This window comes from Anas acuta, chromosome 1 (assembly GCF_963932015.1).
Source record: "Anas acuta chromosome 1, bAnaAcu1.1, whole genome shotgun sequence".
NCBI lineage: Eukaryota > Metazoa > Chordata > Aves > Anseriformes > Anatidae > Anas > Anas acuta.
The window spans coordinates 142,156,407-142,183,939 of NC_088979.1; the positions used below are offsets into that span (position 1 = coordinate 142,156,407).

The 27,533-nt window shown below is 44.4% G+C and overlaps 1 protein-coding gene across 2 annotated transcripts in view; it reads right to left on the reverse strand.

The window, feature by feature from the left end:
• Positions 1-27,533, reverse strand: part of TMTC1 (transmembrane O-mannosyltransferase targeting cadherins 1) — a 147,647-nt gene that overhangs the window by 89,940 nt on the left and 30,174 nt on the right. For both annotated transcript variants that reach the window (XM_068661808.1, XM_068661816.1), the window contains exons 6-7: positions 3,486-3,567; positions 2,072-2,175 (exon numbers count right to left, since the gene is read on the reverse strand). In XM_068661808.1, the coding sequence (XP_068517909.1) occupies positions 2,072-2,175; positions 3,486-3,567 (186 nt within the window). The remainder of the gene's footprint in view (positions 1-2,071; positions 2,176-3,485; positions 3,568-27,533) is intronic.

Genomic DNA, 27,533 nt, shown 5'->3' on the forward strand with positions numbered 1-27,533 from the left:
AACCTCAACTAAAGCTTCTCACACCAACTTCCCATATCCTGCTGCTGCAGGTGTCCACAACTGAGGATCACACACTGCTCGGCAGCTTCCCCAAGGCTAGACCATAAAAAAAACTCTCCTATGTGACAGGACACCCACCAGCCAGGCAAGTGACCACGCATACCAACACCTACCTGAATCTTGAATATCCTAAAGCATCTTCAAGGATCTTGAATATCCTAGACCCTAAGTTAATGCCACCCCTAACACCAGGGCCAGCAAGTTTTATCACCTCCAAATCCACCCTCAAGCATTTTACTGTTCTAACACCTCTTATTTCTACCCTGTTGAAATACAAGGCATTAAAAGCAATCTCTTTTCTTCTGCCTCCTCCTTTCCTGCACCTAAGCTGAATGCCAGGGATGGGTTTTCCGGATGGAAGATACAGGTTTCTAGGGAAGTTGGCTGAAGTGAGGGTTAGGATCAAGCTCAGAAGACATGGAAGAGCCAGGCTAACTGCAAGGCTTTAGAATCCCTCCAGAGAAACAATAACAGTTTTCACTTGGAAGGGTTTCTGTAGTGACTTTTCATGATGTTTGGAGCAGACAAGTTGCTGGACTGCAGGTGAGGCCAGGGCTGCTGCTGGGGCCAGTGCAGAGGTCAGCCAGCAGTACTCTCACTTGTCCTTCACAGGGCTGTTAATAAAAACAGTCGCTGTTTCATACCCCAAGAAGCTTAGCTTTGGGGTTTAAAAACCTTCCCCAGTCACTGGATGATATAAAGAGACAAACACCCGAAAGACATTTGCAGCACAAAATAAGTAATTGGAATCAGCCCAGGATCACTTAGGACTTGATGACCCCCGTCTTAGCATAAACATATCAAAAAGGGACAGCAGCAAAACCTTCACGCTGTGCAGCACAGAGTCTGGTATTAACGACTCTGCCAGAAATGCTGTGAACAGATCAGAGCTTTCTAAATCAGACAACTTGCTTCCTGGAAGCACTTTTAGCCTTGATGGTAATAGGAGCTGTTGTCACATTATCATAAAGGTCTCCCAAATGAGATCCAGCCCGACTCTGCAGCAGATGTTGAATAAGAATTTCTTGATCTTAACCTGTGTCTCAGCTGCAATTCTACTGCTAGAATTAGGAGCCAATGAAGCCAGAAAATGACAGAAAAGGACCATTCTTGTTTCACTTACGACACCAGGAATTTCCTCCAGAAGCCTCCAAAGAGTCTTTCCCCAGTTTAGTAGCAAACCACAACAATCAGTTATGCACGTGGCCCTGTCTTAAGAGGAAGCCAACTTCCCAACACTTTCTTGGAGCACTGGTCTGGCTAGGTCTGGAGGGAAGAGCTAAATAGCAGAAACTAATACCCTGCAGGTCAGGTCCAGCAGAGACAGAGGGATGTGGCATCAGCCCACCTAACCATACAGCAGGTCGCTGGCAAGGAAAAAAAATCATTTTGTGTCAAGTTTAAGTATTTATGTATCTTTAGAAAAAAAAGAAAAGTGGTGATAAAATAACAGAATAAAAATCTGTTAACACAAATTTCAAGTTCATTGTTTTTATTACACGTGGCAGCCCATCCTATGCTCAGCCAGAACTGTGCACCAGCAGGGCAGTACCACACGCCACCAGGATCCCACCTTCCACCTTCACAGTCCTGATCAGTCACCTGTATTTCACCACCATGCAGTCATCCCCTCTTACACAAACTTCAGCTGAAGCTAAAACTCTAAATACTTGCATCCAGGAACAGCCAGTTTTAACATTTAGGCCTCAGTCACTGGGCTTTCCAGTCCCATGCTCAGACAACTAAACTATACACTTGGGGCTTTGCATAAAAATAAATCCAGAATTTTCAGTAAGAAAGGATGTAACAGAACTCTCCAGGAACTGGAGCACGCTTTGGGGTTCAAATAACGCTGATTGTTTTCTATTCTAAACAGAGCAATAAGGAGAAGTAATTAAGTTAAGACAACAAAACAAGCCTTCTCATTTACCATCTGTAAAACACTTTAGTGCAAGGAAAAAATAATGCCATGACAACAGTTTTGAAAACTTTTGTTTGATTAGTGGTGTACCTCGTCAGCAGATAGGGTGAGAATGAAGCTGGATTGTCCTGTTCTGAAAACATTGGCATGGATCCTCCCATTATCCAGAGGCGGAAATACAAAACGAGAATCACCTTCAAAGAAGAACATCCAGGTTAGTAATGTGCTGCTAAGAGGAACTAAGGCCTCTGCCAAATATTTTTTTTGATAGCTCTCTTGGCGCTGTGCTATGCTCAGAAGAGAGTCAGCTCAGCTGTTTAGGCAAAAATCAATTCTGACAGCCCGTGCAGGTGGCAAAATTCAACTCTGAGGCCCTTGTGTTTACCTTCCCAAGCATCTGAAGCCCACAGGCAGGGGAAGAGTCCATTTCAAGGGCTTACACAGGCAGGGTGCAAGTCTTTTCTGCTCAGGGCAGCCAAGCCTACCCTGGCTTCCCAGGCTCAAGCAACCCCGAGCCCCACTGCCCCCCTTTCCATCCCACCAGCCACCACCTCCATGCAGACCTCAGGATTGCTGCAGTGCAAAGCCCTGGGAGCAAGAACTTGTGTCGTAAGGCAAGAGCACTGATCTTGTGGACACCAGCTTGAGGACTATGAATATACAAGTGACAAACGTGTCAGCTCTCAGCACAGACAGCACGCTGCGTTGTCCTCCCCGCTTCACATGTAGCATTACTCAGAGGAACCAGCATATCGCAGCTACCCACAACAAAAGCAGGATTTCGAAGGGCAAATCCATCACCCTGCTGTGGCTCAGACTGTGGAGTTTAGCCACTGACCTCTAACTAAATGCAGAGGGAAATACAGGGCTCGTGTCTTAAAAGCTATTACTATTCACTCATGCTGGCACAGGTCTAAGGACAAGCTCCATCAATGTTTCTCATGCTGTGTAATCCTAATTTCTGGAAGGACTTCTGTGAGCTGGCAGCTCACCACCTTTCTGGGAACCACTTGTCACTGCAGGACAAACGAGGGGATTTGGCACCTTGAGGAGCACGGGGATGGGGAGTTGCACACCCAGCAGACCCAGCATTGTGGTGGTGCTTTTCTCCCCAACAACATGTCAAGTGCTGCTTGCACACCAGGAATTTGCAGGCAGAGCTGTTCTTGCAACTCTGCACAAGCCCTGCTATGAAACTAACAGCATGCCACTGAGAAGTCAGGATTTGCCAGTCAGCCCAGTGCCACAGGCTCCCCCTGTACTTAGGGCAGGAAATGCCTGCTGATGATTACACCGTTGTAATGGCAACCACTATAAATTAAAAGAAAGTTTGAACCAAAACCATAGAGGCTTGTTTCTGCCCAGCTGAAATTTTCTAGAGTGTTTCCCAAGACTAACTTTGCATTAGCATCCATCATCTCAGCTTTACGGCTCTTTTGGGGTACTCCCATTAACACTCATTCTCGTCACATGGAAATACATAGCCAAGCCCATTCATACTTACATAGCTTATTACCAGGGCAGCTCTCTTCAAAAACGGCCTTGCAGTGTACAAGAAATTCTGGTTGTTATTTGCAGTCAGGTAGCTGAAACATAAGGAAATGTAGTTTTGAAATACTTTCAAACAATAGCTCATTTTTCAAACTAGAAAAAAGCTGTGCATTCATTTAACCACCCGCAACTACCTTGCTATAATAATCACACCCCTTCTAGTCTTCAAAGCCTTTTCCAGGTGAAATAGGTGATTTTATTTCACCTATAAAATAGAGACCACTTGACATAATAATAATATATAAGACACTGCAGTCTCCCCCACAAAATCTGATTTTTATTTTTTAATTACCAGTTAACTCCTTAATCCTCAGGAAAACCCATTCGTCTCACTGAGCTTGCTGTGCTCAGTCTCCCAGAAGAATACACGGAGGCACATTTCTAAAAGGTCAACCAAACACATTCAATTTCAGGCCATGATTAAAATGCAAAAACTCCTTATTCCCAGCTTGCTATTCAGTCTCTAGAGATGGGAAGAACTGTCTAGTACAACTCAACTTACTTTAAGCATTTTTTTAAAAAGTGTATTCTGCACACTTTTTCCATTACAAGCCTACTGACAAGGTGTTATAATAATTAACTGCACAGAGACAAACACACAGGTGGCTTATTGTTATGGGAGTGCTCATGAAAACCTTCCTCCTTCTCAATGAATAAAATTAAACCGTATCTGGAGCCAAAGCTACAAGTTTCTTTTAACACAGGGTAGAAGCACTCGCCCAATTCCAAGGAGTGTTCTTAATATAACGAACGGTGGCATCCCTATGCCATTAATTCAATGTTTATTCCATTTCTATGGAACTTGATAGAGTTTTTGTCACTGTAATAAAGTGCTGAGAAACAAAAAGAAATACAGAAGAGATGATAAGAATATTTTAAGCAGAGAGGAACTAGAAAACCATTGGAAACTTGACAGATAATTTTAAGAAGTTACAAATAAGAAGTAAACAAAATAAATTCAGAGCCCAAACATTTGCAGGGTCTTCTGTGTAACAAATACTCAGTACCGGGACACTCTATTTAAATGATTTACAAAAATTACAGAATGAATCACACCACCTGCACACATGTTAGGTTTCCAAGTATGACAGCATCATACATTTCCCCCATGAACATCTAGCATATAAACGTATTTCCTTCCCACATTCCTCAGCATAGTTTATCATCTGATTGCTTCCACCCTTCGAGTCTCAGAAGAAAACAGGACCGTAACACTTCCTAATGCCGCCCAGGGTATTTAATATCTGGCTTTTTGTTCACATTTTCTATACTAGGAAGTTTGCAGTCCTGGTCACCATGGAAAGATCGATAAAAAATTGCACTGCAAACTAAGGCAACAGGGGCAAAGCCAGCAAGGAGCAGTCAGCACTTCACATCAAGAAAGCAGGGCATTTGGGTGCCTTCTACAAAATAGCCCTTCTTTAGAAAACTTTTCACGTCATGCCTAACACTCAGTAACCAGGCCATACATCGTAAGCAAAGCCAAATGACTTCGCATCTTTGGTGTCTACTTATTTCCAAATGTTGACATTTAAGCGCAGGCTCTGACTTAAATGTCAGCTGAGTCTTCAAGGGCTGAACTCTGCAAAGTTTTTTGAGCTCCCACTGACTTCAGTCAGGCAGAAGCAAGTACAAGTGAGATGAAACCAAGTCTTCAGCTTTCCCTCTCCATGAAAGGTCAGGTTGGCCTTCAAGTGTTCACCGTGGCCCTGCTCCAAAACCCACCGCAGCCAAAGGGAAAGGCTCTCGGTGACTTTAATAGCCTTTGGATCAAACCCTGCTCTTTTGTTCCCATTGGAACCCTTCATGAAACTCAATTCCCTTATGGTTTCCGGCAAGAACAGAAGTGTTAGGTTGCATTTTGTTTATATTTTTGTTGGGTGGAGGGAGGAGAGCCCTCTATTAATCACACTGCCTGGCTCTTTTCATGACAAAGAACCTGTTTTCACTCGCTTGAAGTTTTAACTAGCTGTAACACTTTGGGGAGAAATTTTCCATTACAAATATTTGGTTTAGGTGGAATTATTCTGGAAAAAAAAAAAAAAAGAGCAGCCCGAACAGTTCAGCTCGCCCCCTCCTAAGACTTCAACTAGAGACAGAGGAGTACTTTTGCCAGTGTTATGAAGTTTGCCAACTTCGTCCCCAAGAAACCGTATCACCTCGCACCAGTGACCTGAAACTGGTGAGGCTGCCATCACCTCCAGGCCACGTGGCCACCACCTCCAGACCAGCCACAGGCCCAAGGGAAGCACCCACGGGGAGGTGGAGGACACAGACTTTGCACATGCTGGGCAAGGATCTCACAAGCAAGAAATCATTCTCAGTTGGCTCTTTCATCCTTGATGGCACAGCATAGGAACTCCTAACAACATCGTGGTTTTGATTTTTTTTTGTCTGCCTCTATCTCGCACCTTCCTTGCAGCAAGCATAACACTATACAGAAGCTACCAAACACAGTTTCAAGGCACAAGTTTATCTACAAGTCAAAGTTAATCTGAAGTGCTCTGCAGAATTATAGGTAGATCCTTGGGTAGCTCTGGCCACTGCAGAGCAGGACTTTTGAAAGCATTTCAGAGAACCCTCACTGGGCTCTCTCAGTTTGTGTTTGTGGAACAGTAATATCTCCATGAGGAAAAACAAAAAAAAAGAAACCTTTAGGTAGACTGCAAATCACCCCTCTGTGCTGAAGAGCAGATGAGCTGCAAGCAAGCAGGCACCAGAATGCAACCAACGCGTAGGTGGGAACAGGTGAAGCAAGAGAGCTCAGAGAGCCCTTAACTTTCTGATCCATCCTCCAAATGCTTTTGCTACTTTGCAGCTTTGGTTAAGAAACGTTTCTTCCCGTGACAGTTCAACTGAGAAGCCGATTATTCCATTTTCAGGAAGCTCTGAGGTCTGCCTGGGAGCAGGTGGCATTGCTCAGTGCTTGGTGTTCGGCTGTCTGCCCATTAACTCAGCCTGCACGAGTGGCACAAACGTACGGGTTCCCTCAATGCATCCCAAGCTTTACAAGAACTGTGTGGTTTTCAGAGCACCTTACAGGGCCTACTACTTGGTTGAGGAAAGGTAAGCAGGAAAACAGCTGATGTCTGGCGTGGGCAAGGAACAATACTCAGTTTGTGTATTGAAGTCAAATGAACTGCAAAAGGCACCTGGATGTGGACATTTGCTAAATGTCAGGGGCACAGAGCATGTGCAACAGACCCATGGTAAATTTAGATGCATTGCAAGCTGCAAATTATGCAGAACTTCCCCCAGACAGCCTTAGGATCAGCTCAAGCTCTTGGTTTTGCCTTCCACTAGGACAAGCAAAGAAATTGCTGTTACAAAAGGCCAACTGTTTCATACCTGTTTAAAACAGCTGCATTGCAGAAAGCCCTTTACAGGTCAGATTTCTGTGCATTTGCTGCCAAATACCCCACTGCTAATGGGAACCGCTCCCTATCACCTGCTCCACCCCGACCCTTGTAACGTGGCTTGCGGTGCCAAAACACACACACACGTATTCCCACGTGGGAGTGGGCACGGGACACATGGAGGAAAACTTCACTGACGGTAGCTCCATGCAGCAAAACACTACCTCCAGAGCATAAAAGGAGGTGAACATTTCAAGACGTGGCTCTTGCAGATTTTCACGATGAAAAGATAAAGTTAGGGCAAGAAATCCAGATCACCGGGTTCGCTGCCTGGGTGTGAAAAGAGCACGTTTGGACTCAGAGGTTCCGCCTCTGCTTCGCGCCAGCTTCCCCACAGAGCGAACCAGCATGTAGCTGGCTACTAGCTATCATTTAAAAGCCTTTCAGGAATACTCCCTGAAGCAACCAGGATCACAACAAACAATAAATCCAGGGAGCGCTTAATAAAGCGGGGACCTCTCTCACACAGCTCGAACGCGGGCCAAGACAGATCTTTGGCAGCTCCGGCTTCCTGCGAAGCACGGCTCATCCTGACATCAATTCCATCATCGGAGCGCTCGTGGATCTGGTAATTGAAGCCAGCAGGGTAGGTGGCCTAGTAAAACTCAACACCGCACAGTTTACAGCAGTGTAAACTTCGCTGGTACCAGATGGACTCGGTGTTAATCAAAACAAACTTTGCGGAGAAGCAGACAGCTTTTTAATTTGTCTTCGCTGTTGAAGGCACCTAGAGTTTACAGACAAGAGTGGGACAGCTTCTCAGCTGCAGCTAATTGCCATGACACTGCGAGCGATCACAAACCGCTATCAGCAACACATTTATCCCACGCTGGAGCTGACTCAGTTTCGGTGTAAAATGTGAGCTCACTCCTGTGTTCCCTTTGAAAGCTTTCTCGAGGGAGAGAAACAAGCGATTCAGATGTATGGTGGATGCTACCCATTGGGGACATCTAAAAGACCAACCTACACAGGGCTGAACAAGCTTTGGCATTTGGAGATCTTGTTTTGGCCAGGTCCCTCTGCTGCGAGAGGATCGTCACTCCCATTTATATTCTCCTCGGGAGGCAGATCCCACTCCCAGCAACCACAATCCGGTGTTTTGAACTAACCCTTTGGAAACCCCTAATATTAGGGAAGACATTAGAGGAGGAATATAAAGGCAAGGTTTTATACCATGTTTATCTATTCCTAATTCCTGATAAGAGTTAGACACCTCTAATCGAGGCATTTTTCAACTTCCAAGGGAGCTTTTTTAAGCGAATGTCGAAGTTTTAGATAATTGGTGGATGGACACCTCAGCAGTTGGTCAGACTCCCCTTCTGAGAAGGCAGGATTTTTACAGGAGCCACATTTTGTCTATAGAGACCATCCTTACCTTTTCTACATACAGATGACTTCCTTACAATCTGTCTAGCCAACTACATCTTAAATTGGGAAAGGAACTTCTCAGCTTAATTTGGCCTATATTCCTCCTTGAGGAGGACCATAAAGGGTATGTGATAGCCCAGGGAGAAAACAGGAGTGAAAATCTGTTATGGAATTAAAAATACAAACGAAAAATAAATATACATATATTCTAAACATGTCTGTATTTTTCAATTGTTTAAAAATACCTGTCAACACAGGGAAATGAATTATCAGTCATAGCTACAACTTTTTCAAGTGAGAAGAAAGAAAAGCCCTCCTGCTTCCCAATTTATGAGCAGTCCTGACATCCCCTGCAGCATACATGCAGTATCCTTGCTCCTTCTCTCCCTGGAGAGCCTTAAACCCCCAGCCACCGCTACCCACGCAGACCCAGATGCATAAACACACACAAACAGAAGCAGTTTTACTGACTCCTTAAAAGCCATGGAGAGATTTTATGAAAGTCACAAGTGTTTTAACTCATTTGCACTGATACTGGCACACACGCTCCATGGGCTTTTTCAGTCGTGACTGAAAATTTAGCGTTCTTGCCCTTTATTGGATTTCTAGGCAAAACAGAGCAGGGTATAACTGTGCTGGCACATATAGCCAGGGTGACCCACCTTGTGGCCTTCCTCTACACTGTTAGGCATCACGTACCTTGTTCTGCATTGGGTAAAAGTAGAGGGAGAAAACTGGGAGGAAGAGAGAAAGGCACGGTAAGGGTACAGGAAGAAAAAGAAAAAAAAAGGAAAGAAAGAAAATAGCAAAACACCCTTAACCGATCAAAGATGTGACCAAGAAGATGAAAGAGGGCTTCCCTTCATACCAGACATTCCACCGACACGACGAGGAGACAAGGTGGAGCAGGGCTAACAGGAAAAATAAGACCTCATCAAAGCACAGCCACCTTCCACCACATCTCAGGAAACCAAAGCACCGTGCCTGCAATTTGAAAACTCTCATTGATTTCAGCCATTTTATTTCCTCTGCATCACACACACCTGAGGCCTTGAAACCCACCATTAGGCTCGTTATTTCCCATCCCAGGTCTGCTAAGGACTGGCATCGTGTATTTCATGTAACCACATTACAAGGGGCACTGACAGCAGTGCCTAGGCTTCAGCTGCTCCACACTTTCAACTACAACCCCCTGTTTTCTGTTGCTTGTTCTTTTTTCTAAGCTTTATTCATTCAGGCTGAAGGTCTTCCATTCCAGGAGTTTGTGTCAAGCTGAATTTACTTACTTCCTCGAAGCTCTCAGGTAAAACAGTTAGAGCATTTCTGGAAAAGTGATCAGAGAAAATCATTGCTTTGTCCCTGTCAGTGAGTCACGCAACCATTTTGTTTAGAAAGCTTCCATGGTTGCGTACTTTGGAGCAAGGGCTTGAAATCTGGCAGAGGAACTACAGAGATGTGCCTGCTGTTGCTTCCACCGACATCTCACTCCACTTCTGGGCACATGACAAGCCACTGAGGGGAAAAAATCTCTATCTGCACTCCTGACTCGAGAGTTGTATCAATTCCCCAGGGTCTCTGACACCATCGGGAGCAGCAGCAGACTCTCCTTCCAATTGCTCCTGCAAAGCAACTGAGATCTGAGCCTCTCTCCAGCTGTGCTTGTACCCAGCCTGGAGGAGAGCATCTGCTTGGACAGCAGAGGACTGAATGTTTGTGGCTAAGAGGCTACCTGAGTATTACAAGGAAGAGAGGGGATAAAGGAGAAAGAAGGGACGGTAGGCATGAGGAGGAAAGGTACAGGAGGAAAGAGGAGACAGGACTGGAGAGAAAAAGAAGAAAAGGACGGAGATATAGCAGGACACTCAGAGCTCTGCTGCTACCAAAGATCCAGCAGCAGTATCCAAGAAACCTGCTGTCACTGGAGCTCACTTTGTCACATCCCCAGCGAGCACTTAGGAGCCGAGCTGTGGCACAGGAGGCTGCTTCAGAAAGCAGCTGTGCTTTTGCCTAACCACTCCAGCATGAGCAGATGGACCTGAAAACACAGAGGACAGCCAGGACTCCTCCAGACTGACTACTGCCTCTGTGTCTCTGCACAGAGAAGAGCTGGCAGCTCTCGAACACAGGCTCCCCCAAAACGCAGCACAGCACCCAGCTCACTCCACCAGAGCCAGGCTTGGTAAAGGGGCTGCCTGCAGACCCACTGCATGCTGATAGGAGTGTGGGGACTGTGAGGTACGTAAAACAGGCTCCCTAGTCACAAAAAAAAAAAACTACTTTAATGAGAAAAGGGAGGTGGTTATCTTCCAGTCATGCATGAGGCTCCATTACTGCGAGTGGAAATTATTGAGGTGTCCCTGGGAAGCAAGTGTCTTAGTAAACATTTACAAACAAACCATAAAAGATGAGGAGGCCTGCTGCACTGCTTTGATGGTCTCCATAAAACATGTCGTGTCAGTAAACACAAACTTTGGTCGGAGGGTTCTGCTGAGTTGCAGAAGGAACCGTGGTGGCTTAAAATTATGTACGTGCAGTTAGGGAACTAAGGCTCCAGCTTCTTGCTGCTGTGTTTGCCTGGAAACCCACTAAGCAAACTGAAAAATAAAATAAAATAAAATAAAAATTAGAGCAAAAGACTGCAGTAGGACAGAAGAGGAGGAATAAATCCCTTCTGTCAGTAAAATTTACAGCAGAGAAAGGGCACAGAAATCAATGTCTGTGAGACTGTCAGTCTGTTCCTGGTGAGCCTCTGGACTCAGCACCGGAAAGGAAAGATGCACACCTCAGAGCAGGAAATTGTATATCCCACTGCCAACTACAGCAAACCATTGTGGCATCAAATAAAATGCCTGATGAGATCAAGTGAGGAAGGAAAAAAGAAGAAAAAAAATAATAAAATATAAAAGAAGCCAACACATTTATGCAGACTACTTACTCCCCATGGACAGATGCAGCACCACACAAGCAAGCACCCCCAAAATATGCGGTGAGGGCTCAGTGAGCAGGAGCATATCGCAGCTGTAAGCCTGCCCCGTGAAGGCAGGCACCCAGCCCACGGCAGGGATGGATGCGTTCACCTGGAGCTGCAAAAGCTCCCCCTGAGCAAACGCCCAGCACCTCCTCAGGAAAAGCAGCCCCAAACAAAGGGACAGGCACTGATAATAAGCACAGCGGTAGGCGAGGTTCAGCTGGTCCCAAGCCTCAGAAGTCCTGAAACAGCTCTTTGAGGAACTTAAATAACTTGGTGGTACAGCTGAAGAGTTTGATATGAGAAAGGAGGGAAAGAAAACAAACTTTTACAGCTGATTCTTCTCTCAATCATGGTGAACACTTTATTAAATGTTTTCTGAATTATATTTTTTAAATCGTCACTTGGAGTCGACACAAAAAAGCGTTTTGTGATGATTTGAGAGACAAATAATGTCATTGTGAGCATTTCTGGTAAATCAAGCGAGTCTGGTAAGGAAAAGCTCTTGTTCTGGAACGAGATTTAGGCACAATTTGCAAAGAAATAAAGGGAGAAAATAATCTGAATCTCCCTGTAAATTTAGCCTGAAAAGTGCTGTTTAATTTCAGAATCAATTTGTTTAGAGATTTCTTTAATACTTCCATAACTTACTTGTAATCCAAAACTACTTGTCAAATTCAATTTAAATGCACATTTTTCATTTAGAGAAGGGTGAAAAACACACACGTCTACAGTTTGAGCCCTTAACAGAGATCAGAAGATGGAAAGAAGAGCGGTTATCACACGCTGTGGTGGTGTAGAGGGACCATGCATCTTCACGACAGGAAAACTGAGAGCGTTTAGGGGAGTTTGTCAGCCTTAATGTCCAAAAATTAATTAATGAAAATTTAGAAACAAACAGCAAGTGACAGTGAGAGAATAATTACAAAAAAAAAAAAAATAATGGACAAAAATCCACCATCAGCAAAAGCTCTCAATTCAGCTGTGTTGTCTGCAAACTGAAGCTTGGACCACTTTCCACAAACTTCTCCTTCCCAGTGAAACCCATGCACCAGCTACTTAAAAACCAGTTCACTGGCTGTCCGTGCTGCATACTTCAGGAAGAAGGTATTTCCTTTCCGGAAAACTCCTAATCTCACATTTTGATCTAGCATGTCCCTTTGCCTCTGTCAGATTAAATAACGCAATCTGTAAATATGCCACAGCCATCTCTAAATACAAAATAAATGGCAAAAAAGCCCTTCCTCACTCTTCTCTTGTTAGGAAACCGTCTGTTATTTTTAACAGCCTCAAAAATAGCTTGTTCTTTTTAAATATGAATGACACAAGTCTGTTAGCAATATAGCGAAGAAGAAAAATAACATTCTTCAGAGATGCTATCCTTTCAGTGAAACTTTTTGATGTTTGCAATCAAATGCAACTCAATGCCAAAGTTATACAGCAACACAGAAAGAATCCGAAAGAAAACAATTCCGAAATTGGCAGCAAATGACTGCTTTTGTCAGAAGCTCTGTAAGTAAATTGTGCCTGTGCTATTACTGCTGGCATGAAATACCAAACAATATACTTCCAGCAACTTTCATCTCTGTCACTTTTCCACTCAATCATCTGCACACAAATCCTTAAGTTCTTCAAATTAAAAATGGACCGGCTCTTTCATCACAGACACTCAGGGCTCTGTCATGCTAGGGTTCATTTGTAAAAAATAAAAATTAAAATCTGCAATAGGCTGTAAAGATTAGTGGCTTGCTTTAAATGGATTTCCTTTGCAAAGCTATTATTTCTATCTGATCTAAACAGATAATAAATGGTAAAAGCCAAAAGCACATCAATAAAAGAATAATTCTGAAACTTGGCAGAATTAGAAAAAATAATTATATTTTATCCTATTTTGACCACAATTCAGTCTCATCTATTGCCAGAAAAATAAGACCACAAATAACCCAGCCTTCTTTAAGTCACTAAAATATTCTCTTTGAACTGCATTGGCAACTTCCAAAAAGTAAGTAACAGCAAGAAAACGACATCATTTTCTAGTCTCCTACCGCCACAGAAGTGGGTTTAAATTCTGATATTTAAAAACTTGGCAAACGTGTGAGATCCTGCACGGTTTGCTCACAAGAAAGTTTACGGGATGTTGTGCTCACTAACCAGAAATATGAGCAACTTCTGCCTTGGGGAGTTTGCAGCAGCCTGTAACGCATCCCCCAGCCACATCAAACTTTGATGGGATGGGACCGGAGCTGACACTCAGTAACGCTCAGCTCAGATGTGTGTTTATACAGACGACCAAACATCCCCAAGTAATTGATAGCTTCTCCTCCCTGAAACCCAACACTAGAAGGCGTGTCCCCCTTTCAGCTCAAGGCAAGCAGATGAAAATGCATCGTGAAGTTTGCTCAAGGCTTCTCCTTACCCTCCAAAGTTGGCAGTCATCACCCTGGCAGGCCATAGCTAGATCACTTCATCAGGGACATCTCATAATTAATGTCCCTTACACAAGGACTGCCTGTTTTGGCTGCTATTTGGGGCATCTTCCAGCAACACACCCATCCCAAAAGCCAGAAAAAGGAGACAGCGATGCTGGCCTTGATGAGCCCTGAGCTTAGCGACCTTCTCAAGGGCCAGGACCTGGCCAAGGAGCACCTCAACCAGGCAAAGGGGACTGAGCTGTGCCCGCTGATGTGGAGAGGGTGTGGGCAGACAGGCCTCTTGTAGGAGAAAGCAGGCTGGCACAGGCAAGGAGAAGGAGCCACACACTGCAGGAGAAGTTTTAGGTCCCTCAGAGGATCGCCCCATGTCTGTGCTTGCTCAGCCAGTCTCCAGACAGTGATGGGATTTAGTCAAAAATGGTGCAGGTGTCCAGGCAAGATGACACAGGTGATGGAGGAGGGGAAAGAAGTGCTACGTGATGTACCACAAACGCATCTACTCATGTTAAGGCCTGCTGCTCCTCACACACACAGACACAGCAAGGAGCTCGTCCTCAAAGGCTGTGAGAAGAGCCACCACAGAAAAGCAAAGCCACAGCCTCTGATCCTCAGCTTGGAGGCAGCCCCACTCCAGCTAAGACAGGCAAACTTGTTCTCCCAAATTTCACTTGTGAAGAACCCCGGGGACAAGCAACGCCATAACTAGGCTGATACCAAGACTCTCGCATAGATTTGCTTGCAGGAAACAGGCATTTTCATTAAATTAACCGACTCTTTTCTCTTCTGGTTCCCCAGAATATTTGCACTGCATATGTTTGATCCTATTATTAAACACAATAAATAGGCCCTTGCTGAATAATTAAGAAAGAAGTATCAGCCAGCGTGGGTAATATCGCCAGCCAAGACTGAAGACAGAGCGCTGCCATTATTTCTGTGTTTGAGTTATTGATTAAACGTACCATCCATAAGCAGCAACCAGAATTGCTATTCCACAACCATTCCCAGAGAAACAAAGACTTGCTCCAAATGCCAATCACATACACTCTCGTGGTTAAATGCAATTAAACAAGTAAAGCATCCGATATACCCACAAGCCAAACAAAAACACAGCACAGAAACCTGAACTGTAGAGCAAGAAACAAAGGCAATATTTTAAAACCAAATTCGAGAATGAAAAGTATCAATACAGGCTGTTATTCATAAGCCACTGTAAAAACTTTCACATTACTTGTATTAATACAGAGGAAAAAGTTTCTTTTTCCAAAATATGCATCAGTAGGAAAAATCTTGTGAAGCAGTAATGCTTTGACTTGCTCCAGAATATTGTCTTTCCCCCACGATCTTTTTTATGCTTTCTGGTTTACTTTTGAAGGCTTTTTAACTGATAAAACATATGGGAAGAAAAACATTCTTGAATTAACTACGCGTAACTCTTGCCCTCAGACCCTGAAGAAGTCTATTCTGAGAAAAATAAAGAGTAAGAATAATACAAACAAATCTAGTTACTTGGCAGACTCAGCTTGATCACCAGAAACACATCCAGAGAGCAACACCCTCACTGAAGGCTGTTGGGCTCTCAGAGAGGGAACAGGCAGAGGCAAAGCCAGGCCAGCAGGGACATCCATCCCCACTGCTCCTGAGAGACACAAATGATGAGTCCAGCGCACTGACATCTCCCATAGAGGAAAGAGGCCGAGCATCTTCACTGAGAGCATGAGCTTTCACCTCAAACTTAATTCGTCAATCTTAATTTGTGTTAAGCAAGAAACAATTCTCAAAACAGCAGTTTCCTCCTGCAGCAGCTGGCGTACGAGGCAAACACCCTACAAGCACTGGCCGTGCTTCAAAACGTCTCCCGTTTGGCGATGAGGCTCTTAGCCAGTATGCTCAGGGCACGGGGGCTTGCAGCAGGATTTTCTGAGGAGCAGAGAGGCAGCAGAGTGGAGTTCACTCACATGGCTGCTGCCTGTCAAAAGCCTCCTCAGAAGAGCCCAAACTCATCCAAGTGCGAGCACTTGAGCAAAGCTATTTTGTCTGCTTCAGTTTTGTTTCCTTGAACTGATAGCTCAGGGCTAGGAGGCAGAGGAGAAGAAAGAGCACTTTTCACAAGGGCCAGAAAGGAAAGACTTTTACAAGATGGATGGAGTGAACCAAGGCAAAGTGTTGATGAACACAGTGTGCTTCAGGCAACCTAATAAAACTCGTGTTATGAAGTTGCTACAAATCATCTGCATGAGTTTAAAGTCATGACCAAACAATACATGCTGCATTACTCCATAGGTTGCTTGCCTCAGGTAAAAAGAAAAACTCTGACAGAATCACTGGTACCCGTTCCAGAGCAATTACCCACTGCTCCGTTATTTTTTGTCGCTTTTAACCTCTGATGAGCTTGTTTTAATGCCTCGATCAGATCCAGGAACCTGTCCCTTTGCAAAGAGCCACCTGACAGCGTGCCACAGCGACCGTCCCCAGAACTAGGACAGAGACGTCGAAACGCACAGAAGGAAAATTGATCCAATCGATCTCTAGGAGAGCTGAGAAGCCCAAGTCCTTGGAGACCTTTATTTTTCCAATCTGCTATGAAAGGGCCTGGCAGTAAACTGGAGAAAGCCAGTTTTATAAGCTGGGAGGGAAATGATTATAAAACTGTAGCATTTAGGGGATCTTCCAGCTGGTTTAAATGATTTAGCTTCCTTATGAATTTGCTGAAGAAAAAAAGCCTCCTGAAGGTCAGCCATGAGTGCTAACGGTATCGCATGAAGCAAACGTCCCAATTTATTCTCAAGCATTTAATTAAAAGACAGGGGCTGGAGGAAGAAGGAGGCATAGAGAGGGGAAACGGAGGTTATCGCATCCATATGTAAATACAGATTAAGGAAGCAGACCGTCTCCTGCAATATTTTACACAAATGAGCAATACCTAGAGAGGAACCGGAGAGCAACACCACTGCCTCGCAGCTCCTCTGACTGCGGCAGGTGCTCAGGTGAGAGGGGAATTCAGATCCCCTCGAAAGCCGCTCTGCCATGGCTCAGAGGGGGCTTTTACCATCGGGTGAAACACCACTTCTCGGAGGGAGCAGGATCCAATTCGTTTGGTTTTCTCTTTTTATCGCCCAGGCTTTGCTATTGTGTGTGCTATACTGATAGTTTCTCAAGGAAGCAATAAAATTTCTAAAATGCTTGGAGAAAAAAAAAAGGAGTGTTTGTTTCAGCTAAAATGTCTTGGCTATTTCACTCCAGATTCGCAAATAACTTTGCTGGCCCCGCACTACACGTCTGAGAGCTCCACAAGAAAAAGAAGTGGAACTGCAATGGGCAGCCTTCAGCAATCCAGGCCAGTGGGGATAAGGAGCAGCATCTTAATAGCCTCCTCTTTCTCTCCCACTCCTGTGAAAAGTGTGGCTGTTGCTGAATCTAACTCTTCTTCGACATTTCTTATTTAGAAAATGTCTGAAATAGAAACAAAGCATACTGTTCACTGAGAAATGCTTTTTCTTTCTTTTGTTTTGAGTTGTGTTTTTGCAGATGGTTAGGATTAAGAAAAAAACAGTTTGGGTTAAACTAAGCTTTTCAAGATTCTTTTTCTTTTTTTCCATTAGGACAAAATCTAATCATTTAATTTCCACCCTGCTGGAAAATCAGCCGGGGCTCCTGCCTGGTCCCTCCTCCCTGCAAGGTCAGCAGGCTGGTCCCAGCTTTGGTTCCTTGCTGGCACAGGCTGCACGCTGGCAGCTCCTGTGCTGGCAGGAGGGTTGCAAGCCCAGGGCTGCCCCGCTGCCTGCTCGTCTCCTTAGGAAGAAGCAGCAGCCGTACCCAGCACATGCAGTGGCACCACTGGCTGCATCGAGGCTCTCCCTGCTCACCGCTCGCTTCCTGGGCACAGGAACTCAGTGCCTTTGACCAGCTGCAAGACACAGGTGTTTGTGGAAGTCTTTCAGATCCGTACCCAGGATCCTGTGGATGTCTCTGCAGTGACATCTCCAGAATAAAGGCTGTATTAGACAGGATCCCAACCCATCCATCCACCCCCCAACTGCACACAAGCTAACTTAAAAACTCAAACGTGCCAGATACCTCATTTGTTGCAATTTCTTTTTCTCTCTCACTGACCTCTCTTACTGGCTCCGCAAGGCCACATCTGATATAAATAATATCAGCAGCCACCAAGGCTACGGAAGCCGAAACCCTGCGGACTCCATCCCACTTTCATTTCTGTCACCGGCCACCTCTTGCTGATTTCACAACAGGAATCATGATTTCTTTCCACTTCTTTATTATTATTTTTTAAAACAACTTCTGGTACCGGGCCAGCACTTGGTGGAGAATGAGACAATCCCACCGGGTGCTGTTCATCCGTGTCCTGCCAGCATTCCTGGCGCTGACCGCCCCACCGTGCAGGATTTACAACGCCTGTGCGAGCACAACACCGCCTTCCCTCCCTCCCCTGCCCCCTGCTCTTCCCCTGCAACTACCACATGCACCGTGGGGCTGACGGATCAATCTGCTCTCCTGCAACAACACGCACCGAGCCACGTGCCAAAATCCCGGTGAAAGCAGCTGGAAGCCTCTGCAAGGAAAGGAGCAGCAGTGGGGATATTGAGGGAGGCAGGGGGGCTAGCTTTTGCCAAGGGAAATGAGCTTCCCCAGCCACCCCCTCTAGTCAGGGATGAAAGGGAAAGGGAGATGCAGAAGGACCCTTCCCTCTGAGTCCTCCTCTTGGGACCTTCTCTCTTCATGGGCTGCAGACAGAGCTAACCTCCCTTGGACACAGCTCCCTCTAAGCCCACGCTGTCCAGATACAGAGCAGGCTCTAATGCAAGGCCCTAACAAAAATAATTAGTTACTGATGGAGAAAAAACACCTTTCGGGTCTGGTATTTATCTGACAAAAGAGTGCAGGATACCTTCACCCTCTTGGCAGCCCTGCCTTTAAGCTCCAAACAACTGACACCAGCTTTGATGGAAAAATAGGTTGCAGAGCCTCAGAAGGCACGGGGCTGGCTTTCCATTTGCTGCTCCGCAGGTCAGTCAAAGAGCCAGACTCACAAATGGAAAAGCTGCTGTCATTTCGCAATAGCAGCACACAGACAGGCTGTCTCTTGATAGGGAAAAAATAAGTCTACAAAAAATGTTGATATGGTAACACATGTTTAAAATCAGTAACGAGAAGGCCAGAGAAGAGCTTATCCAGAGCCCCAAGTGCCAGCCGGTCTTAGACTACTTTGGCAGAGGCAACTCTGGAAAAACAAGGTGGGGATAGCTGCTTTATGGCTTGCAGATTGTCTGTGTTAAGGCAACCATACCTCAGTCATCTGCTTTAGCCTAAACCCTGAGACCAAACAGCTCCTGAGACGCTGAGGTCAGACAGGCTCTCTGGGGCCGCACGCTCGGCTTACGAGAGGGGAGCACCCGGCTGCCCCACGGCTGCGGGATCCCACCAGAAAATCCATCTCGAGATGATCACGGCTGAACTGAGCATCAGCACCCAGAGATGCAAAGAGCCACGATCTGTGTCTCTTTGTGTGTAAGCAAGCCGTCCAGTCCACCATCTACTATGGCACCGTCTGTTGGCTCTCCACAAACAAGTAGCCCATAGCTGCACTTTGCATCAGAAGTTTCAAGGATTTCAGCTCCACAGAGTGAATTAGACCAAACAATTCATTGTAACGCCTTGCATGGAGAAATTTAGAACATCACTGCCACTGGAAATGAAGTGAGAGAAGACAGAATGCAAATTTCTTCATCCTCTCAAAAAAGGAGTGGTTGTACTTGGTGCAATGCATCTTCGCGAGCAAGTAAACATTTTTGTCAAACTGCAGCATGCAGCTTTCCACCCCAAATGACTTCCCTGCTTTTTCAGAAGTACCAGTTATTTAACCTTCCAGATGCCCCAGGCTGCTCCACAGCCAGGTTTTGGAGCAAGCATGTGAAAAATGAAGAACTGTCCCCAAAATGAAGCTGTTTTTTAGTTTTTTAGTTGTTTTTTTTTTTTTTTTTTTTTTTTTAGAGGACCTGCAGATGTGACTCCAAACACAAAATATGAGCTTCCCTTTGCATATTTTGTAAGCAGCTTCTTCTTTCAAGTCAATTATGGAGAAAGAAGAAAACAACAAAACCACCCTAATGACAATATTAGCTTTAGAAATATCCCCTGCCCAACAGCTGTTTCTTCAGGACCTCTGTATACAAGCTGTTCCACAGAATTTGCAAGACTGATTCACAGCTCTGTGATATCTGCATGCACCTGCCCCCACGGCAGCTCCGTGCTGCTGGGGCAAGGCAGGATCCCAGCCCCTCCGAAGCCCCCTGGCAATGCTCTTTTCCATCATTTCCATTAAGGAATAAGTGGTTACTGCATCCATTTTGTCCCACTGCTGATTTTACGGCTTGGTGCTGCAGTACAGTCTGTTTCAAAGCATTAATAGAGGTGATCGAGAAAGGGCTGGTACCGACAGACAGCCCTGGCAGAGAGGATGCAGGCTACCTCCTGGATCTTTACCCCTCTGCAGACTGACAGCAATCCAGAGGTTTTCTGGTTTCCATTCCTTTGACTGGTTTAAAAAGGGTACACTCCCTCTTTTTCAAGATGACAGCTGACAAATTTCAAAGTTTCCCTTTCATTTCTAACATGAGAACAGAGGAGGAAAGGATAAGGCTACATAAGGAAATACTGTTTCAGGGACAATGCAAAATGAACATTCTTCCAAAGACTTCAAGAGGGCTGACTCCCAACTCCAGGAGGAAAGACACCTCATTTAATAACAAGCTGTAATGAGACAAGAACTTCAGATTATAGGAGTTGAAGAAAAGCAATTTTTTTCAACACCACTATTTTTTTTTTTTTTTTTTTTTAACACCTCACTGTCTATTTTTAACCCTAAAAACCTGTTAAGATTTTTTTTTGTTTGTTTCTAGACTCTAAGGCATACGGTTTTCTCCAGGAGACTGAACTACTGCCAAAATTATGCTGCTAGCCAAGGATCTTAACATACTTTGCAACAACATTAATTAAAACTCACACAGCAAGATGACAGGAGTAAGGACAGATCTTTTGTTTCTCAGCAAGGAAAACAGGGGGAAAAAAAAGGTAGAAAAAGATTTTACAACATACCAACCACAAAGAAAACCAACTGGGAGGGCAGAGAGGTGGGCTAGGAAGAGTAAAGCCCACTATTTTATCTCCCGTGCTTTTACTAGGCTGTGTTTCTACTGTGCAATACTAGGTTGGCTGAGATGGAAAACTGAGATTTAAGAGCCAATTCTCTTCATTCGGGCCCTCCCCTGCTTTCTCACCACACCTACACAAATGCTGCATCAAAATACACCATCCGTGCCACAGGAAACAAAGCAGTTGATAATTATCCTATCTTGTTATAAAGATGCCTCATCTGTACTTCTCTGAAGATTTATCACGGAACCATTATTTCTCTCTGCAGCATGATTTCCCACTCAAGTGTGGGGAAAATGAAGGCAATAGCTATTTAAAAGCTATTTGCAACATAGTCTATATGTATTAATTTCTTATGATCTTCCATGAATATTTTCTTACACTGGGTACCTAATCCACGAATATATACCCATTTGTTTAACAAATTTATTAACAATATCATAGTAGAACTGAAGTGACAATATAATTCCTACCGAGCAGCATATATTCATTACTTTATAATATACAAACACCACTCCATCAAAATGGAGTAAGGTTAGCAAAGCCATTAATACAGCATGGCAGGGCTTGAAAAATAATAAAGGGGACCAGAAGTCACATCAGACATTATTTGCTGGTTTTGGAATGGTTATTTCCCTTACAAGTAACAACAACTGAAACCAGCACCTCTACAAGTGCAAGGAGAAAGAACAACCTGAAAAGCTGCAAGTTCAGCAGCAAAATTACAACAATTTCAAGAAGGCAGCAGGTCAGGGTGCAGGATGCCTTCGATGGGATGTCACAATTCACCACACAATGCGTGAGGGTTTTATCTGAAAGGCCAGCACACGTTCAGAGCAGAGATCATTTTGGTTTGAACAACCCGGAGCTACAACAGCATGAGGAAAGGAGGGAGGTGAAAAGCTGAGGAAATGGAGGAGCAAAGCTACCCAGCTTCCCAGCCATTTGGGCTCTACTTCTTAACACAGACAGCTCCACTAAAAATATTTTGCTGAACCAGGCAAACAGAAAGCTAAAAAGGAAATCTGACCCCCCCCAAACGTACATTTTCAGCTCTTTGGACCCCAGTACTGAGTTGATACCATGGCTGCTTCTCAGAGCAGAATTCAGCGGCATCCATGCCTGATGCCAAGGGCAGCTCCTCACCACAAAAATGTTCAACCTTCACATCAGGTCTAGAGGCTGTACTCCACAGTCTATTTTTGTCACAGAAATAAACATCTTCAAAATCAAATTTGGTTCCCAAACAAAGGAATTCACCTCCCAGAGTCTGCCAAGGAGAGGGGAGGGGGAAAATTCAACATCTCCTCCTCTGCTTTCAGGAAATTAAAGTTACCTGAGTACAGGGAGGTGTTAAGAAGCCTCAGCTTCTTCTTGATGCCAATATTGAAAGGTGTCAGATGCCTTTACCTCACACGGCTGCCAGAGGATGGTGAGGGAGCACAGCACTGCACATCCAAGCTCATGCAGAAAGTTTATTTTGTCTCCTCTGAACCAGAAACACTTCAGACCATTAATTTCTGTAGCTCCAAGTTATTTCCTCTTTATTTTTTTTTCCCCTTTAGCTAGCCAGGAGTTGGTACTATTACTAAGTGATAGCTGCAGAGCTGAAGAGCCGTGCTCTGTGGCCACTCCTCCAAAGTCATCGCTCCACAGCTGACAGGCAGAACAACCCAGCCCACAGAGGACTTCCTTCACCTGGCAGTGACCTAAATGATAACCCACTGACCAGCAGCTACAATATTGTCTCACGTGTCCACAGAGGATAGCTGTAGCCAAGAAAAACCCACAACTTCACCTAGCAGCTGAAGAAAGGTCAGTCAGCCCTGGGGCTGCGCCAGGAGTGGAGATGCCTACTCACCTTCCAAGGGAAACAGAGGTTATAGAAGTGTCTGCACTTCCCCTAGGGATCCCAGCAGACTTTTTAAACTGTCTAGCCAAAACTGAGCAAGTCACTCCTCCTCAGTAAAGACACTCTTTCTGTGGAACTTCATGGATGGAAATCCATGGCAAAGGGAGCAGAACTCCCTCCAGCAAGTACACGGCCAGGAAAGGAAACATGCTCATCATTTTCTTAAACTCACATGAAATAACATGAAATACAAAAAAAATAATAATAATAAAAAATCTTTGCTTACCAGCTGTATCATTTTCACAGTCATTCAGACTTTCACACAATGGGCAAGATGCACCCTATAAGCATGGCAAAGGAAGCAAAAGTCTCCAAAGGGCCTGACAAAATGGCAACTAATGCCTCTAGGAATCCAGAAGACCACAAGAAGCAGCAAGGTTCATGACTGCCATGAAGAGAAAGTGTTGATATTTAAGTTTTAAACAAGTTTAACACAAGTTAAGTTTAAAACAGGTGTGATTTTCAGCCCTCACCTCACTTGTGTCCAATACTAGTTGGACTGTTAAACTAGTGTCCAACCAGGCATAAGCAGGAGCCCCTACCCAAAATAATAACACTTCATTTTCCTTGTTCTCCAGTTGCCAAGATAACACAGGATGTTCTTTACTGCTTCACTCTCCCATGAAAGGAACTTGAATTTGATGGGGATATTGGTGGTATGTTTTTTATCCCATACATTTCAGTTGCTGATAGTTTTTGTCCTGTGTTGTTTCAAAATGGCTGTGAGTCAGAATGAAAAGCATAAGTTGCTGAGATTCTCATGGCACTTGACCAAAAGAAATAAATAAAAATAAAAACAAGCACTCCAAATATACCCTCCTCACTGGCAAAAGTGAAGGCAGCTTCTCTGGAGAGTCTCAGCCGTCGTCGCTATGCAAAGCTTGCCTAGACAACACCATTAAAGAGGATTTTAATTTATAATTAATAATTTAATTATTTGGTAACAGCCCATGGCAATCTACTGTTTCCCCCCTCCAGAGGAACACTTAGGAAATGGAAGAGTTGCTGCTAGATTCTCACACTTTAACATCTTTTTGTACCTTGCTTGACATTCCCCTTTGTTTTGTGTCTGTGTTCACGTATATTAAAACGTACAGGCACACAAAGGGAAAAAGAAAAGACAAAAGGAGACGTGCATATGTTAAAAGATAACACCAGCATAAGGGTAAATTGGCACAAATCGGCCATCAAAGCATTTAGGCTGGGAAAAGGAAGCCTTCCAGGCAAACTTGTCAGACTGTGGAGCAGCCTTCCAAGAGGAGCCATGGAGATGGTCCAAGAGGACGGCAAAAGGCAGCGCTGAGCCAGTTCACGAACGGGATTAGATCGCTGCCTGCACGTGCTAACACAGGACTACGTCTAACCAGCCAAGCGGTCCCTCGCCATCTGAGGTGCCTTTGACAGAAGGAAGGACTCTACTTTGTGAAGATACCATCTGCAGACCATCTTCTGCGTCGTGTTGGTTTGTTTAGGTTTTTTCCTTCTCTTTTACTAAGGCAGAGGAAGCAGACATCTCTTCTCGCCAAAGGCACAGCAACTCCCATCAGACAAGTTACTGAAGGAAATAAGCGTTTAACAGATTGGAAAAGACTTTCAACATTAAGTGGTCAGAAATACTCCAAGGCTTCTTATTTAAGGAGGAAAGAAGCATCCCACAGACATCAGCCTGTATATATTGCTTGACCGCAGGCAGGTGTGTGGAGCCAGTCAGAGCTGTGCCGCCAGCCAGCCCATTCACTAGATTTGTAGTGGCCTGACTCTTGTCACAGCGATCCCAGAGACGCGGAAATCTCAGCTGTACCAAATACAAACAGAGCTACAGCAATCAGCACCAGCTGTTCAGCTGCAATGACCCAGTAATCTTCATGATTATGTGTCCCCGTTACATGGGGACTCTGCTAGAGGGATTAGCTGGCCGTGAGCATCACGCTAAGCTCCACTCAACAAAGCATTAAACACAAGGACTAAACATTCAAAACAATTTCCTGCTGAAGTACCTCAGTGTTTGGGAGCCGGAGAAAAGTCAAGGCCTAACCGGCAGCGAGCATTACCGCTTTAAGTGACTGTGCCAGGAATCAAACATCTCGGAAGCAGGCCCCAGGAGCACCATCTGGACTCGCTCAAGAGCCCTGCAACTTCATCCAGCTGAAAACTAAAGTCTTCTTCAAATGTAACTTGGGCAATGACCACACCGTACTGAGGTCCCAGGGCTCCTGCCTCTCCTGGAGCCTCCTCCATGTCCTGGCAGAATTACCAGGGGACCAACATCACACCACAGCGTGCTCCAAAACACCACACCAAACCAACGCCAACCTCAAACTCGGGGCCATGGCAGATCCATCTTTCACGATGATGTAAAACATCTTCCCTGACTTTGATGGGGAAATTTTTCAAACTCACTCTCACAGGTGTTTTCTTTCTTATTTTTTTTTTAAATAGCATGTAAGATCTACCACCTATTCAAATATAAACTTACAGACTACAGACAAAAAATACTTTTATCTTGGGATTCTTGCTGAACTTTATCATATTTGGAGACATCATTCTTTCTCTACAAGTGTGCACTTCATTACTTGGTAATGGAACAATAATTGCTCTTCAGTTATGCAAGCTGCACCTCTAATTTGTAAGGGATTTCTGAAGAGGTAATGACAGATGCTTAAATAAATGAAATGTGAGAGTATGAAACTTGTTATGGAAAAGATAATGGCACCCACAGAGTAGTCTGCCAGCTGGGCCACAGCCTCAGCTGGTATAAAGGAAGTATGCTGATGTTCTGCCTTGTGTATTCTTAAACACTGAGCCTGCAGCCAAATTCATCATATTACTCTCTGCTTTAATCTGACTAAATCTTACAAATGAAGCATCGTCAACATAGGTCAACACCTGATGTCCCCACCTTCCTGAGAGCTTCCCGCATGCTCCAGGTTCGGCTGCCAGCAATTCAGCAGAAGACATTTTTCCCCTCTGAAATTATACTTCCCGAGTATAAAACATACTGAGTGTGAAATAAAGATACCAATCTACATCTTTTCTTGCTTCTAAAACTACACTGAATAAAAACCCACCAGAAAATACATCACAGAGGACAATGTTGTTTTAAAAAGGGTGATCTATCTCAATTTTCTCCAACCCCTTTTCTCCAACTTTACTAATGGGAAAAAGGGTTCAAGACAGTATTTCAAAGATAGCATTTTCACTCACAGTCCTTCCAGACAAAATGTCAAATCCAGACTCTGAACACTTGCATTCGTTAAGGATTCCATGGCAATGCTCACAAGATCAGGAGCAGTGCACCATCCAAATGTCATCTGTGTGTGCAGATGCAGTATCAAGTGCACCTCCTCATATGACTAATTTTCCAATTAAGATTGAAATACTGTTGTGCTGGAAACACAACAAACACATGGGAAGATTTCATTCTTACCCCATAGGGATTCATCAAAGATACACTGATTTTTCTCTAATCTAGTTGTTTTTCCTTAGCAAAGTACTTCCTTTTGAAACATGTAAATTTTGCGCTGCAAAAATTAACTCTATTTTACTGTTTTGAAACAGTTTATCACGACTATCACATGATTTAAAAAAAAAAAAACAAAAAAAACCCACGTGATTAAAAAGCTTGCTTCACCTACTCTGATCTCCATGCCATTGCAGATACATTACCAGCAAAACCCAAGCTATTTAATCTGAGACTTACTTGTATCTGAGCATATAAGCTGCGCCAAAGCAGCGGCTGCTGGGTAGGCACATCCTTAGCAAGCTCAGCCTTTCAGTCCACCTTGAAGAACAATAAAGCAGCTACCACAGACTGCAAAACTTTCAGCTAGGAGAGCCCTGCTCAATCTTGTGTGAAAAGACATAATGAGATGCAGTGCTTGGAAGCTGAAATTAGATAAATCAGACTAGAAATAGGAGCACATTTTTAACAGCAAGGAGAACATACCACTGCAACCATCCACCTAAGGACACCTCAAATACTCCATCACATCAAGGCTTTAACACTGACGTGCAACACAGCTCCAGGAGAAATTCAGGCTTGACACGGTAATTCCTAGATGAGGCTCTGTCTCCTGCACCATGCTCCAACTCAGATTAGATGATCACAAATGGGTCCCTCCTGACTTCAAAGAGCGACGGTGACACTTCCAGCAACAGTAAAAATGTCTTCAAGGAGTTGTAGCTCTGCACAACCCCAAGAGACTGCAAACTGTGACGCTTTCATGCCAACAGCCAGTGTCACTCTCGTCCCCTGCAAACTGTCTGAGGGCCATTGGCGGAGCCATGCTGGACTGCTGGCATTTCAGAACTGAATTTATTCTCTCTCCCTTGGGCTGGCAGCAGCTGAAAGAACTGTAAAAACCCTCATGAACCTCGATGAGGCAGCTTTCCCTCAGAACATCAGCTGTCTCATAGTGTCAAGGACTTTGAAAAGAAGGACAAAAGAAAAAAAGTTTAATCCTCATCTCTTTGTGGGGAGTTGCTACTGTATGGACTTTATACAAATGGCAGAGCAAGAACAGCATACTATTTCTCCCCAGATAACTACGCAATTTAAAAATAGTTAATCCTGGAAACACTCTCAAAAGATTAGCCGTGGCTCAACAAACTTTAAAGATGATCATTTTTAATTTAATTTAAAGTTGAACATCCTTGTGTAATAATGGCAGAGATGAAGGACTATTAGGGAATAATCTTGTTTATGGATCAGTGAACTTAGAAAATTGCCAAGGCACTG